This window comes from Ranitomeya variabilis, chromosome 2 (assembly GCF_051348905.1).
Source record: "Ranitomeya variabilis isolate aRanVar5 chromosome 2, aRanVar5.hap1, whole genome shotgun sequence".
NCBI classification, from domain to species: Eukaryota; Metazoa; Chordata; class Amphibia; order Anura; family Dendrobatidae; genus Ranitomeya; species Ranitomeya variabilis.
The window spans coordinates 375,431,871-375,448,930 of NC_135233.1; the positions used below are offsets into that span (position 1 = coordinate 375,431,871).

Genomic DNA, 17,060 nt, shown 5'->3' on the forward strand with positions numbered 1-17,060 from the left:
GGTAACCCGAGTTTTATAGGTATCTACTCACTACTAGACTAACCCAGCGTGACACGGCTCATAGAGATCTTTCGGATAATACAGGGCAGATAAAAGAGAACTAATAATGTCTCTTACCTGGCCAGGTTTTTCAGTTCATTTGCCGTCCATTATCCCAGATCTCCGTTGTCCGTATCCGCAGGTAAATCTCGAGCAAATACTCTCACCTCGAGTCCCTGTTCGGTGCACCAAAGAAATGTTAAGTCCTTCTCAGTCCCTGGCTTACTAGAGGTAGGGATCCGAGTGAAATGACACGCAGCACAAAAGGTTGTGTGATCATATACAGGGGAAGCCCAGGAGCACGTCTGACTCACTGGACTCTACCCCTCCTTTATATAGAAAAGAGTCATACATTTACAGACATGCGCACAAGCGCTCATATTTCACATCCTTTTACAAAAACAGTCTATACTAGAGATAAGGTACAGCTTCTGGTATGTAGGTAAAAGGTTACAATATCAAGAAGGAATGCGTCCATAAAAGGAAATGTCAACTTTGCTTAAGTTTCCTGATATAAGCCAGATGTCTCAGGAGAAAGACACAATGGATTCTTTCAGTCTGATCTCCACATGGTCCAGAGGAAAGGATGTGGGTTTCTGCATCAGAGGTGAGTGTGTGGCGCCCCTGAGGTCCAGTCGCCACAGAGGTACTGCACCTTGGACGAGGTGTGGTGCTCAGCTCTCAGGTAAGGAGGGGGGCATAGTCCAGAACCCACACACTTACATCCAACATCAGACCTCTCAAGGCCAGGGAGGAACTAGGTAGAGGGTGTGCATGGAGAAAGTAGAGTTGTAATAGAAACAAAAGAGAGGAATCAGTAAAAGAGTGAGACAGTTAGAACTGGGGACTTGAGGAGTGAGGAGCTCGTGCCAGCACCAGAGAAGAGAGTGAGATAAGTTCCAGAGAGTAAGAGAGAAAGAAGGGGTCCTAGGGGCACGGGTAGAAAGCAATCCACCCGTGGGGCCCGCATCCACCCCGACTGTAGTTAGGTGGAGGGACCAGGTCGCAGTGGGGGAACCGGACCGCCAAGACTAGTGGAGAACTACAAGGCTCAGCTAGCCAGCCAGAGGAGGCTGTGGTATCTGTATGTGCCACAGCCACATCCACACATATTCGCTGAAAAGGCAGCCATAGAAGATCAAGGGGACCAAGGGGACGTCACCCGACAAGATCCGAGGCTGCTGGATTGGGACAATGTGTGTGAAGGCGCAGGGCAGGAGAGGAGAGAGCCAACACAGAGAGATGGCCTGGGAAGGAACATAACAATGGGTTCTGGTGGATTGCACCCAAAATTACCTGGGAGCTGTCTGGACCACAAACCTGGGGGACACAGCACCTGGCTGGGGACTGCATATAAGAACTGTGAGTAAACTGTGGAAACTGCACCCTGTTGTGTCCTCTGAATTATTGCTGCGCCACCTGCCCTGCACCACAACATCCACCATCACATTTAACACTTTTACTGCCCTGGCACCTAGCTCTACCCATGGAGAGCTGTACCAACTCTGCTGTGTCACCAACTGCCCCAGTGGACCTGAACCGCAGCGTCGGCCATCCATGGCTGAACACCACGGGTGGCGTCACGAACAGTCTCCCCATAAACTTTATTCCCCTTTAATTTCAATTTACTTTTTATTGGACACCCAGGGCCATGGACCGGGTCACCGCTGCCATGACACATCCCTTTAAGAACTGGCCCGGTACCGAGTATCCCCACAGCCCTAGAGGGCACACCAAATGCCCCCAGGTTGGTTCACTTGTTCCATACCTCTTATCCTTAGAAACCTGGTCCTGAGTATCCGGAGGCCACTCGTAGAAGGGGGGTACTGTCACGGGTGTGTCAGAAGCTGCAGACTGTTACTCTGCATCTGACTGCAGAAGGTCTCAGCAGTTTGCTTTGCAGACTTCTTCCTGGGCCTTCTGACTCAATGACCCAGTGGCAGCCTTCCCCTGGCTCTAGTTGACACACCTGGACTGGGGTGTTTATAACTTCCAGCTCGCTGCTGGAAGTTGAGGTTGATATTTCTATTTCCAGTTCACTGTTGTGGCCAAGGAGCTATTGCAGTCAGCTATCTTTCTCCTTGGCGCAGCAGGAGGAAGTCTGGTTTATTAAGATACAATGCTGTGTCCTCACATTGCTCCCCCATCCGTTCATCCTTCTCCAGTTATCGGGAACAGTCCATAGCATGTCTTTAAGAACAGTCACGAATGTAAGAGATCTCACCTTTATGACAGCAAAACTTTGTATCATCCAGTTTTCTCAGAGCATATTCCATGTCTTCCTTGCAAAAATAAACTCCACACGTAATTGAGGAGAAATGACTCATGTCCCTTGTGTCCACAAATGGCATCCTCCGTATTCCGTAGTTCCTGGATTAAATCCCTTTAAATCCGTCGGAGCTGGCACAGCTCCTGTAGTTGCCATTTCTTGTTGAGGTTATACATCCACTCTGGTCCTCTTCCCAAAGCAAAGTTGGTGAGGTTGGACATACTGGCATCTGTAACCTGCTGTACAAGCTTCATCAATGGTTTACTGGGTCTGTCTGTTTGCTTCCCTGGATGTGGAGCCCTGGACAGTGTCTGAGAACACCAGTCCCCTGTAGCTCCCCCGATTCCACCGGGCTGTGTAGTATCCCACCACTGATACCATAATGTGGAGACTCGGGGGGTCAGCAGGTATCCCAGTCCGTTAGCTGCAACCGCATGGACCAGAGATCGTCCCACCAAACACCCTCTCTCCTTTTAAGGTGGGTGTAATGCTACTCAGAAAACATAGGGTGAGGGTAAAACAGTGTGGCAATACTTTATTTAACCACAAAACAGGCAGATAACACGCAAAACAGTCCCTGCAAAATACCCTAACATGTTGCACATTACAGATTGTCACCTTTCCGCTGACTCGCCGGGATAAGAGCAGCTGTTACATCAGAGCTTCCAGGGCTGAATAAGCCACTTGTGGCACGCACATATAGGAGGTAACGACAAGCTTAGGAAGATGATAGCCCATTCAGGTACAAAGCCAGTTGACCGGAGAGTCACAACCTGGCTTCAGCTTCCATGGCCGAATACCCCACCTGTGGCACACACAGAGAGGAGGTAATGACAAGCTTAGAAAGATGACAGTCCATTGATTTACAAAGCCAGTTGACTGGAGGGTTACAACCTGGCTTCAGCTTCCAGGGCCGAATACCCCACCTGTGGCACGCACAGAGAGAAGGTAAGGATAAGCTTAGACAAATTACAGTCCATTCAGGTAAAAGGCCAGTTGACGGGAGGGTCACAAGCGGGCTTCTCCAAACATCACAATGGAGCCAGGTAACTGGTGGGTCCCATTCCTGGCTTTCACAGACGTATCCATATTTCAGTGATGGTCAATGGAGCAGATCTTTATTTTTCCAGCTGCGACTGTGGTCCCTTAAGCTGGCATCCTGTAGAATGACAAATCTGTGTCCCTTACGATGGAGCCATGATTTCTGGGTACTGATGTCCTATAAATATTCTATGGTCCTTTGGATGTTTGGATGTCTGGGCTGAATATCTGACTACTGATACAAAGGCATATAACCTCTTTTTATTGTTCACAAGTGTCCTTCATTCAGTATTCACAGGTAAAGGGGAAGACAAAATCAAGTTGCATTATTTGATTAAGTAATCTATTTGCATAGTTTTTAGTCCTCTATTTTAAAAGTCTGCAAACTAGCTGGCCTGGAAAATGTGTAATCAACATATCAGCAAACATCATTTTTCCATGACCCTTTATTACTAGTCATCAAGGATAAAAGCACAATATATTATAACAAATTGTCAACTTACAAGTCAATGTTACAGGTTTATACAAGCAAAAGTCTGTTTTCTTGACCAACCACAAAGAAAAACATAAATTCAAAGGTCAACATATAAATAACAGTCTATTCTTCCTGGCTTGCTGAAAATAGATGTCTGGTTAATTAAGATACAATGCTGTCCTCAAAACCCAACTGCCCTGTATGAAGTTGGTGATAACGTACTGCATTTTCTGGACCTAATGATGATATCACAGCCTTTTATGAACTCTGTGATGTTCTCACTGTATGTACTACAGGATGATCTTGGGTAACTGTATGTAAATGATGATGAACTCACTGCAGTCTTTGGACTTCGTCATGACCTCACTGCGTTGCTTGGACTAGGGTATGAAGACACTTTGTAGCAGTGCCTGAACGACAATGCTGGCAGGACTCAAATACAATACAATACAGTAGATGAGGAGGCAGAAACAAAACACTGACTTTATTGAAAGACAGAGGATTATATGCCAGAAAATAAGACTAATAGTTATTGTAATGATAACAGCAATAATAGATACAATGAGAGATAGCTGGAGTGTGTACACAAGCTGGGTTCCAGCTATGGCAATACAATGTTCAATACAAACAATTTAAACAATTTCCACAAACTACTATCTTCTAACTTACAAAACCTACAAGAAACAAAATGAGAAAAAACCCTGCTGTAAAGTAAACTGCAAAAGTGCAATTAACCTCTTAACGACCACCGATACGCCTTTTAACGGCGGCAGTTAAGGGTACTTAAACCACAGCGCCGTTAATTAACGGATACCTTCCATCATTGTATTCCTGGAGCCCCTGGAGAGCGGTCGCATCAGCTGATGCTCCTGCTCTCCACGGGAGATTGTCGAGGGACACTCGTTTTAATTGGATTTCTGCGGATCAGGGAGTATAGTGTTTGTTTATTATTTTAATATTTTTTACAGGTGACACTGGCTTCGGGGATCAAGGTGACAAGTGATGGTGAGTATGTACTCTATGTTATATGTACTGTATGTCTATATGTATGTCATATGTATGTACTGTATGTATGTACTGTATGTGGCATGTTGCATGTCGCATGTCACATGGTGCATGTCGCATGCCGCATGTCATCGCATGTCGTATGTTGCATGGTTCATGTCGCATGTCGATGTCGTCACATGTTGCATGTCACCGCATGTCGCATGCTGCATGTTAACGCATGTCGCATGCTGCATGTCATCGCATGTCGCATGTCGTCGCATGTCGCATGACGTTGCATGTCGCCGCATGTTGCATGATGCAAGTCGCATGTCATCGCATGTTGCATGTCATATGTTGCATGTTGCAAGTCGTCGCATGGTGCATGTCACATGGTGCATGTCGTCGCATGTTGCATGTCGCATGTCATCACATGGTGCATGTCGCATGGTGCATGTTGCATGTCGTCGCGTGGTGCATGTCGTCACATGTTGTCACATGTCGCATGTCATCGCATGGTGCATGTCGCATGGTGCATGTCACATGTTGCAAGTCGTCGCATGTTGCATGTCATATGTTGCATGTTGCCGCATGTTGCATGTCGTCGCATGGTGCATGTCGTAGCATGTTGTCAAATGTCGCATGTCATCGCATGTTGCATGTCGCTTCGTGTTGCAGGGTGTGTCACCCTGTTGAAAAAGCCACGGGAAATGCGCGTCTGGGGGGACCAAGCGAGGAGGAGATACCAGCCCTGACCACTAATGGGTAAGCAGCAAACACATATGAGTGTGTGATTATGTATACAGGGTGATCTTGTAATGCATATTGGATATAATGATGGTACATGGTCACACATGACTCTCTAGATTTAGATTGATGCTGCTACCCGCAGGGTATATTCGAGTACTCCCCCTCTAACTTGGTCATTGCCACGTTTCTCCTTTTTGTGTCTCCTGCTATATGGCTGTGTTGACAACACACCCATTCTGTACTTTATGCATTTATGCATGTATGTGATTGTTATACTCTAATAAAGTTTTGAATATTTTTATCTAAATATGTTCAAGTGGACGTTTTTTCTCCTTTTTCTTGTGGTTTTTATGTTGTCATTGTCACATGTTGCATGATGTCACATGTTACATGTCACTTGGTGTGTGTTGTATGTATGTATGTACTGTATATGTGTGGACTTGTAGTCCCATTGGACGATGCCTGCACACAGAGACACAGAGCAAAGACCCCCCCTGCAGCAGACCCCAGCACCGCCCGCACATCCTGGCGCTGGCACGCAGACCCCCGGCACCGACACGCAGACCCCCAGCACCGCCCGCACATCCCGGCACCGGCTTGCAGACCCCTGGCGCCGGCACGCAGACCCCTGGCTCCGGCACATCTCGGCGCCGGCACGCAGACCCCCGGCGCCGGCACACAGACCCCCGCACTCGCACATCACATCGTGATCGGACGTACACATCCCTGCCTAGCCCCGCCCGCCCCCAGCACAGCCCCGCAGGCAGCCCCCCAGCCCCGCCCACAGCCCAGTCACTCTTGATGAGTGACTGCTGACTGTGGAGGCTGGGTCATGCCTGCTGCTGATGTCACGTCAATTTCCAGAGTCTGGAAATTGATGTGACGTCGGCGGAAATAAGCGGCGGCTGTAGCCTGGGGTTCACGTGACCTGGACTCAGCCACCGGAATAGCGCCGCTCACAGGCAAAAACGGCAGCGGAAGATATTTGCACAATTTATTAGGGGCCCCGGGGGGATACATTGGGGGGCTAATTGAAAGTAGTGGACAACCCCTTTAAGAGTTAGAAGAACCTCAGAAACTTTATTTTTTGCATATGAGTAAAACAAGAAAAACAGAATGGCACACAATGGTAAAAGCGAACACACAGATAAACAATGGATGAAAGTCAGATAATAAAAAATGATTTGTTTTACTTGTACTTCCCAAAAAAATGAAGTGAATGAGACCTTAGTCAAATATCAATAGGTCCAAGTCAAACAAAAAAAAAAAATAATTGTGGTTCTTGTTTTCAATAAAGAAGTTGTTTTTTTTATACCTATCACACATCCTTACTCTTTCGTTCCTTTTTGTGCTCACAATATATCCCCTTTTTCATTCTGGCCATTAAGGCAAACTTACTGATGTACTCAGGATTAAAGGATAATAGGATAAAAAATATAAAACGATAAAATATAGTAAACTAAGTAATTAAGAATAATTTAACACAGCCTGAACTCTTGTAACTATAAAGTTGCCGTTAAGGTGTCTTAACGGACCTAATATTCATAGGATTTATGGAAATCTCTCTTAGATCCTTGCTCATTAGCTCACGGATCACACTCTCTCTTCTGCAGTTTGTCTCGCTCTTCCAGTTGTGCAGCTCAGTGGGGCTCATTATGATCATACTCTCTATATGAACAAAAAAATGGAATAGCGGGATAATAAGAGCAATTAAGACTCACATGCATTATGCCTCTAAGGGAGTAGCGTGCTCAGTCAACTCTGACTCCCAGACCTTCTGCCTTATTAGTGATTAACATCTTAACCATAAAAACTGGTGTATGGACAGTAATTTTTAGGTGTGGACCTTCCTGTCACCCTCAGTAAGTGTTTCCTGACCCTGGAATGATTTTACAATAAGGGTGGAGAAAGATGCTAAGTGTTGGGCTAGGTCTGGATGATGCATGACATATATAAGTATTGGCTTTCGTAGAAGGAAGATGCTCATTCTAGAGGTAGCAGACCAAGTCATCTTTCCTAGAAGATTCCCTGAAGGTTAATAATGGTGGAACCCAAAGCTGTGTTTTCACTTTTGCTGGTGGCTGGATTCCATCTGAGTTGTAAGTACATTCATGGTTGGGTAACAATTGGGTCATCCTAAGAGCGACCATACTAATAGCTTTCTTCAAGAAGGTTACTCATTCTCTTGGGGTCTTCAGGTTTTTCAATGGCTTGCCCATAATACTTGGGATTTTTTGATAGTATTTGTCATCCTCTTTTACATTCATCTCTGACTACAACTGGTTTTTCTAACTCTGGATAATGTGTCTAGAATTAGATAATGTCCTTTACATGTGGATGGTTCACCTTGGTTTGGTCAAGGTATATGTCAAGTCTTTGCCGACATCAAAACTCAAACTTACTGAAGGATTGTCTTTTTCAAATGGCTTATAGGCGCATATATAAAATGTGTCATCTGTCCACATGATGGATGGGATCTGTTAGATGGGACCCCCAACAATCCTGGGAACAGAGGTCCTAAAGTGCCAGTTTAGTGGTGTGGTAGTGCATGAGTAGCCACCACTCAATTGACTATTACAGATCTATAAGACCCTCACCAGTCCCTAGAATGGGTAAAAAAAAGTCCTATATGAGTGAAGTGCTAGTGCAGATACATGACCACCGCTAGACAGTGACATGGGGAACATGGGACAACTCTTTTTGTGATTAGTGGTAGTTCCAGCGGTAGGACCAAAACAGGACACATATCTTTGCATAAGTAACAACTGTTGTAGGGAAAATAATCCATTTAAGCCATCTTCTGACATTTTATTTGGTGATATTTGTAGTTAGCATTAGAGAGGACCTATTAGAATGAAAGGTCCTATAAAGTTTTGACTTTATATCCAAGGTCAATTGATGGAGCTTTCTTTTAAATAAGTGGGAATGTGATATCTATTGCTCTTCATTGATTGATGGGACTTTTGAGGTGTTACCATTATACAATGGTTAGCACCTACCAAAGTGGTTCAAAAAAGGAGAATTGATGAACCAGTGACCTAAGGCTCATTGAGTGTCCAATCCAAGGAGGCTCCATGCAAACCTTAAAGAATCTGCTACTAATCAGAGCTCCCAACTCTGCAAGGCAGGAACTGGGGACACATTTTTTATAAACAGTTAAGCCACAGTCCTAACCCCAAACTCCATGCAGTTCTTTTTTTGTGCTCCTGGAGCGGCCCCCAAACGCAGGACAGCGGGATACTCGGATCCGGGTCTCTCGGTTCTGAGGATGTCACGGTGGCCCGACCCGGTCCGTGGTCCTGCTAAGGGGCGCCCAATAAAAGGTGTAGGTGGTGGTGTAGGTCGCAGTAAATAACGAGGACACAGGGTTGCAGTCTCTTTACCTCTTTACTGAAGGCTTCGGCATCCGCAATCCAGAGCACTGCTAACAGGGCTGGCTGAGACCGGCCGGTCCGAAGGCACATCCAGAGTTCCCTTTGCAGGTGGAAATCAGTGCCTACCTACTAGCGCCTGGGTGTCGTAGTACTTCCCTGCTAAGCACCACGGGATAGTCCTCACAACTGTTGTGTATGTTTCTGTTTCTCTCTCCGTCCCCCAGATGGTATGGATAGGACGCACCCATATGAGGCCTGGAGTTATTTTATAGGGACCCTAGAGACGCCCCTCTCCCACAATTGCCTCCGTTGTCTTCATTAGGTGAATAAGGTGAGGCAGCCAACCTAAAATTAACTGCCCTGCCGTTGGTTTGAAGTAATGCGTAGAGCCCAATACTTCCTCGGCGTTTCGGCCACCGGCTACGCGCCTCAGTAGGATGTTGCCGATCTCAGGGCACGACTCCTACTGGTGCTATCGCCTTTGTGTTGTGATCTCGTTTCTCACTTCTCCACAATATACTTTGCTTCGTGTCCTTTCTTAAGATGCCGCCGCAATGAAGTGCAGGCGCGGCTCCGTAACGATCTGTCCTTTCGCTAGGCCTCTGTCAGGATCCCACCCCTGACAGGGACCCCCCTGGATCTTCCCAAGCAACGCTCTTCTCTCACTAGATCTTACCTGGGCAAAACCCAGTCAGCTTCTCCTAACTTCCTATCCAACCCCCAGTTTTACCAGAGTGTGAGGAGTGGCCTAATACATAGAACCCTTTGCTCCCCCTGGTGGCCGGAGTGTGAAGTGTAATGTGTGACTGTGATACCTGGTCAGGTGAACTCCTTTATTGCCATCAGACATACCATCACTCCCCTTAGTGGTGGAGCGACAGTACTGCAACGACCAGGACTCTGGGGCGCTGCACTCCCACACACAAGTAATGCTCCTTGTGAGGCCCCTTGATGTCCTCACATAGATTTATACTCCTCTTATGCCCTTCACCTCAAAGTATGATGCCCTCTCATTGCTCTTCCACATAGTATGATGTCCCACCACACACATTATGATGCATCCATGATGCCCCCTACTCATGATGCCACTGAGTCACCCGCCAGGGCCTGGGGTACTCGGCACCGGGTCCGGTTGTGGTCAAAGGGATGGTCATGGTGGCAGCAACCCGGTCCGTGCCCTGGGCACTCAAATTAAAGAGGATTGTCTTTTAAGGGTTTAATAAAGTCTATGTTTGTGTTGCCACCTGTGGTTCTCGGTCAGTAGGGACCAACGCCACCTAAAGGGGTTCTCTGGGGTGATGGTATGGCGGCTGGATAGTGATGCATCCCACAGGTGAAGCGGGGTCCCCAGGGCTCCCAAGGTGTATGTGGCAAGGATGGTGGGTCACCAGTGAATAAGTAGAGGATGCAGGGCTGCAATCTTTACCTGGTTTACTGATGTTGCAGACCACAGTCCAGGGTACCAGGTACAGGTACAGATGGAGTCCAGGCAACCTGCAAACAAGTAGAGATCTCTTTGGCAGGTCAGGTTGGGGCCTTCCACTTATGCGTTGGTTTCTGGTCCCTTGCTGCCTGTAGTCCAAACAAGGAACACTTTCTCTCTCTCCTGTCCTGGGACAGCACGTGCAGGGTAGACAGCCTGAGCCATACTCTTGGGGTCTCTGACATGGTGACTCCAGGCTCTAAAATGCTGCTGTACCTCAGGTTTGGTGTGGGCAATTTACATGCAGTCCTATGTCCTCTGGTTCTGCTATGGGGCTTGCAGTTCCCCACAGCCTCGGGCTCCCAGTGCCAAGTTTCTGCACTCTGGCTCAAAGGAGGACCAAGGAGGCCCAATCGCAGCCTCCTCTAGCCCTTGATCTCTTCTCAGCTCCTTCCCTGTCTCTTGTCTCTCCCTGACTGACACCTCCTCCAGACTAGGATGGATCTAGGGAAGCTGCCCTAAAACCGGGTTTTGCGATCCCCCATCTGGCCTGGAGTCAGAAGGTGTTGTGTGCAAGATTACCTGCAAAGGTGATCCCTCCTGTCTCCCGGCATGGCACTACCCTCCCCGAGAGGAGGGCAGCATCACTGTGGTACCCGAATTCCTGGGGTGCCACACCACCACAGCACCTCCTTTTATACATTATGAAATCCCATCAGTGCCCCCATAAAATGATATCCCCATAGTGCTCCACTTACACATTATGCTGTGCTCACTTCCCCCAGACACAGAATGATCCCGCTATAGCGCTACACACACAGTATGATCCCATGATATTGCTCCCCACACAGTATGATGCCCCACTGTGCCTCATTCCCCATTTAGTGTGGGCCCACCTAGCCATGTTCTCATGGGGCAGAACTGAGCTTGAGTGTTTCAGAGCATTTGGCGCCATGTAGTGTTGTCATTGTACAGCCGATGCTGATCTTCAGATGAATGGTGGAGCCTTGAAGGAATACTCCCTGCTCCACCACTATATTCAACTACATCTATATCCTAAAGACTCAGATTCAGTTAAAAGCATAACATGCGGCCGACCTCCCAGGACAGAAGGATGGCTCCCCAGCATTCCCATTGGATCTATGGCAATTGGAAGGCAAGCCTACATATACCGGGCGATCACAAATTGTGTGAGCTCTTGTAGTCAATTGCCCCATAATAGCTCAAGCCATGTGCTCATAAAAGTGCCAGTTCCTTGTTCCCTTAAAATCATTTTACCATTACAGAGACCGATACTTTCCTTTTAACAGTTCCAGTCACAGTGTGCTATAATACTGTAAGCACTTTTCTCATAACAGTGCCTCAATAATAGTTATAGCCACATTACCCCATAACAGGACCAGCAATGTGCTCCACTAAATGCCCTGCCCGTAAACAGTGCCAGACTCTTACACCATTAACAGTACAGTCACGTTCTCTTATGGCAAGCCTTTGCCTCCTTGTTGCGTTAATGCTCCTCTCCTCCTCCCTGGTACACACGCCAGTATCAGCAATGCATTAATCACCAATATTTGTTTGACTGTGGTTGCTGGAGCTTATGTGTAAGGGGATCCCCAAAAAAGTCAAATATTGCAGCTAAATAGTCTTCATTAATAACAAACAACTAACTGCCTTTCTGAGCAGTCCTTTCTTTAGGGTGGGAGATCTTCATCTTTGCAGGAGTTCTCACCACATTGGACAGCACCAAAGTGACTGATGGCTTGCAGTCAGGTCCGGACTGGCCATCTGGCAAATGCCAGAAGGGCCTGTCTGGCCATGGGCCACCTTGTTAGCTATGTTATTAACAGAATTGGTGTTCTCAAGACACCCATACTGTAAGAGTTGTGACGAAGCACCAAGTCACTGACTCCGTCACTTACCCCAGCAGGCCACGAGTTTCATTGGAAATATTGGCCTTGTAGGAAATCTTGCTTTCCTCCATCCAGAGTAATATTAGTAATATGTTTGCAGCGCCCCCACTGTCGCAGGGTCGAGGGGTACCCGGTACCGGGCCTCTGAGTCTCTGTTCTGGGGTTGTCACGGTGGCTGGACCCGGTCCGTGACCCTGCTGAGGGGCGCCCAATAAAAGGTGTGGGTATGGTGATGATGTTATGGTGCGGTGAAGTGCCGGTCGCAGTAAATAACAAGGACACCAGGTTGCAGTCTCTTTACCTCTTTACTGAAGGCTTCAGGGTCCTCAATCCGGAATACGGTTAACCGGGCTGCGCAAGCCTGGCCGGTCCGATGGCACCTCCAGAGTTCCCTTTGCAGGTGGAAATCTGTGCCTACCGTCTAGCGCTTGTGTGTTGTGGTCCTCCCCTGCTGTGCTTACGGGATAGTACCCCACAACTGTTGTGTCTGTTTCTCGTGTTCCCTCACAACTCGATTCTGATGTTCTTCCACGTCCCCCAGATCTTATGGTTAGGACGCACCCGTATGACGGGGAGGCTCGGAGCTCTTCCGGGACTCTAGCGTCGCCCCACTCCTGTTGTTACCCCCCTGTGTCTTCCTAGGTCAATTGGGTGAGACAGCCCGCCTCTGACTGACTGTCCTGCCGTAGGTTTGAAGTTTGGCTTGGAGCTCTATACTTCCTCGGCGTTCCGGCCACCGGTTATGCACCTCAATAGGATGTTGCCTCGTCTTACAGCACGACTCCTACTGGTATTCTCCTTGTTGCGTTGATCTCGTTTCTCACTCAGCACAATAAACCTCGCTTCTTGTCCTTTCTTAGGGTACCGCCGCTATATCGTGCAGGCGCGGTCCCGTAACGTTCTTTCTGGTTGCTAGGCCTCTGTCAGGATCCCACCCCTGACAGGGACCCCTCTGAATCTTCCCCTACAACACCCTCTGCCACCAGGTGTTGCCTGGTTCCAACCCAGTCAGCTTTCTCCTCTAACTTCCTGCCTAACCCCCAGTTTTACCAGATTGTGAGGAGTGGCCTAATGAATAGAACCCTTAGCTCCCCCTGGAGGCCAGACTGTGAAGTGTATTGGTGTCTGTGATACCTGGTCAGATGAACTCCTTCAGTGCCATCAGACGTACCATAGCCCCCCTTAGCGGCGGAGCTCCAGTACTGCAACGACCAGGACTCTGGGGCGCTGCACTCCCCCCCGGTTAAATCCAGTACTCCTGGACTGGGAAGAAAACAACAATACATGTCAGCAAAAAGACATACAATTTTTGAAAATGCAAGTACAAGTAAACTTTTTAACAGAGCTTCCCTTTATGGGAGGTGAGGACACTTGAACATTACAAACATGGTTAAATACTTTAAATAACATACTATAAATAACTTTTCTTACCCAACTGGGTATTCTACTAAGTGCAAATTCTTTGAACAATAATTTAACTTTGCCTTTAAGGACGTACTCGCTAAATCCACTAAAGACCTTCTTATAACACATTATAAGGCTAATCAACTTTTATGCATTCTCCTTCTTTACATCTGCAGGACCGCCTGTCCTAACTGCTCCAGGCCTACTGCCTCTCCTTTCTGTTACAGGACCGCCCCTTTCTGCCCGGGCCTACTGTCTTTCTACTACTATACACAGTATAGAACATATCATCCATCTTTCAGTTCAGGATTACTGAGCCATCTCTGTGTGGCTCCTAGGAGGACTCACTGACTAACCCCGTCCAGGGTTAACTCTTAAAGGGATCCCTTTGTTGACCCGGGATCCCTATTGCCTTTTGTTTGTTTTCTACTTTTTGCCTCAGTTATCAAGAGACTGCCGAATCATGGACGGTGAATGATTAAAAAACTGATATTGTAAATAGTTTGCACCTTCTTAAAGGTGCTCTCTACTGGTTTTATAAAAGAAAGGGACTCTTTGCGAAGAAACTGTTCCTGGAAGCAGTACCGGAGTCCTTGCTGCATACGGACTTGCAGCTTGAGAAGTTGCACTACCTCATAGAGACTTGGTCCCCTCTTAAAGGGGATGTTCATCGATAGCACTTAAGGAATGATGATGCTTTAAAAGAAGAAGTAATAATGCTGATATGTAAAAGTTAAATGTAACAAGCTAGTTAATTGTAAGAAATGTTTAATAATGTTGATAGAAGAATGAGGACAGAAAGTGAACCCGTACGGGTTTTAGCAGCATAACAGCAGAAAAACAATGAACTATTTACAATCAAAGCATTTTTGCTTACTCATTACTCAGTTTCTGGCAGTCTCCTTCCAGGCCTCACCCGGCCAATGGGTCGCGTTGGTGTAGCAAGGGCCGGTCCTGGCTCCAGCAATGACAGGATCCCTCGCCGGGATGCCCTCCTTACTCGTGGGCAAGCGCGACCCAGGGGCGCATGGTGAGCCCGGACCTCTGGAGATTTCACGGAGACAGGTTCCATCACCTTCTCTGCAGGAGGCTCGTCCTCAGATGTCCCGGTAGCAGCCTGGAGGGCGACACACCGCTGGACGCCCCGAGCCATCCAGCCCGTTTCGCCAGTTTCCCTCCTCCACCGGGTATAGGTCACTGCGTCGCCAGGTTCCAGGTCGCAATCGTACCTTCCCCCGCAGGGCTCCACTTCCTCTCGGTCAACACGGACCTGTAGTGGCTCCCCGATCTCTTGGATAACTCCCCGTCCTTTCCGGGAGTTAAAGGACACCACAACACCCCAGTGTGACGGCGGGGTCTCTTCAACGCATGTCAGATCGACCTGGGCTGCAGGCTGGGGACTGTTCCGCCATGCTGTCATCAGGCACCGCAGGTGTTCTGCCTCCGGCAGGATCTTCAGGGCCGGTGCCCGCAGCTCACGCCCTGTCGCTGCTGGGATGGAGGAAGTAGGGGACACCGGAGTTAGGCGGACCTCCGTAGGCTGGCCCAGCCGAGCGATCACACGGGCGTCGGCTTCCAGGCGGTGGGCTATCTGCCGGGCCTCGGCTGCAGCCACACACTCCTCGGACGGCGGCCAGGGGGGTCGGCCCATCGGTAGCTCCGCAAGGGTCAGTTCCCGCAACGATGGCGTATCCGGGGCTGTGTCGGGTTGTGCAGCCTCTCGCTGAGTCGGGTCATTCCCACGCGGTGCTCCCGGCGTCGCCATCTTCGCTTCCTCTCCAGTGTCCTCTTCCCGCAGTCTCTTTCGTGGGCGGCCCCGTCTCCATGGTCTCCACCCTCCAAAGAGGATGAGAAGGCGGACCTCTGCTGCTGACGGACACGTCCTCAGGATGCAAAAATATTTAGACTGGGCGGCCATTGTCTTTCGCGCTCTTCAGCTGGTCCACGCCTACTCCACGCCCCTCTTCTTCTCCTGCGCTCTCCTCAGCGCTGTAATGGCGGCAGATTTTGGCGGCAAGTGGCACAGCACAGTCTTTGCAATAAGTCACAGTCCAAGTATAATAAATCACAGTTCCAAGGCACACATGACCCGATTTTTCAGGCTTAAGTAGATCCTGTTCGTGACGCCAAGTTTGCAGCGCCCCCACTGTCGCAGGGTCGAGGGGTACCCGGTACCGGGCCTCTGAGTCTCTGTTCTGGGGTTGTCACGGTGGCTGGACCCGGTCCGTGACCCTGCTGAGGGGCGCCCAATAAAAGGTGTGGGTATGGTGATGATGTTATGGTGCGGTGAAGTGCCGGTCACAGTAAATAACAAGGACACCAGGTTGCAGTCTCTTTACCTCTTTACTGAAGGCTTCAGGGTCCTCAATCCGGAATACGGTTAACCGGGCTGCGCAAGCCTGGCCGGTCCGATGGCACCTCCAGAGTTCCCTTTGCAGGTGGAAATCTGTGCCTACCGTCTAGCGCTTGTGTGTTGTGGTCCTCCCCTGCTGCGCTTACGGGATAGTACCCCACAACTGTTGTGTCTGTTTCTCGTGTTCCCTCACAACTCGATTCTGATGTTCTTCCACGTCCCCCAGATCTTATGGTTAGGACGCACCCGTATGACGGGGAGGCTCGGAGCTCTTCCGGGACTCTAGCGTCGCCCCACTCCTGTTGTTACCCCCCTGTGTCTTCCTAGGTCAATTGGGTGAGACAGCCCGCCTCTGACTGACTGTCCTGCCGTAGGTTTGAAGTTTGGCTTGGAGCTCTATACTTCCTCGGCGTTCCGGCCACCGGTTATGCGCCTCAATAGGATGTTGCCTCGTCTTACAGCACGACTCCTACTGGTATTCTCCTTGTTGCGTTGATCTCGTTTCTCACTCAGCACAATAAACCTCGCTTCTTGTCCTTTCTTAGGGTACCGCCGCTATATCGTGCAGGTGCGGTCCCGTAACGTTCTTTCTGGTTGCTAGGCCTCTGTCAGGATCCCACCCCTGACAGGGACCCCTCTGAATCTTCCCCTACAACACCCTCTGCCACCAGGTGTTGCCTGGTTCCAACCCAGTCAGCTTTCTCCTCTAACTTCCTGCCTAACCCCCAGTTTTACCAGATTGTAAGGAGTGGCCTAATGAATAGAACCCTTAGCTCCCCCTGGAGGCCAGACTGTGAAGTGTATTGGTGTCTGTGATACCTGGTCAGATGAACTCCTTCAGTGCCATCAGACGTACCATAGCCCCCCTTAGCGGCGGAGCTCCAGTACTGCAACGACCAGGACTCTGGGGCGCTGCATATTCCCATCTTGTGCTTGGGGACGGGGACAGTATGGGCCTGTGTGATTTTAACTGCCAGGGCTGAATTTCAGTCCCAGTCTGTACCTGCTCGCAACTCATCACACCGTGCCGCCATAAGT

At 48.9% G+C, this 17,060-nt stretch overlaps 1 protein-coding gene across 1 annotated transcript in view; it reads left to right on the forward strand.

Moving 5' to 3' along the window:
* Nucleotides 1-7,554: 7,554 nt before the first annotated feature.
* Nucleotides 7,555-17,060, forward strand: part of LOC143809467 (uncharacterized) — a 31,210-nt gene continuing 21,704 nt past the window's right edge. The window contains exon 1 of the mRNA XM_077292536.1: nt 7,555-7,657. Coding sequence (XP_077148651.1) covers nt 7,600-7,657 — 58 coding nt within the window. The 5' untranslated portion in view covers nt 7,555-7,599. The remainder of the gene's footprint in view (nt 7,658-17,060) is intronic.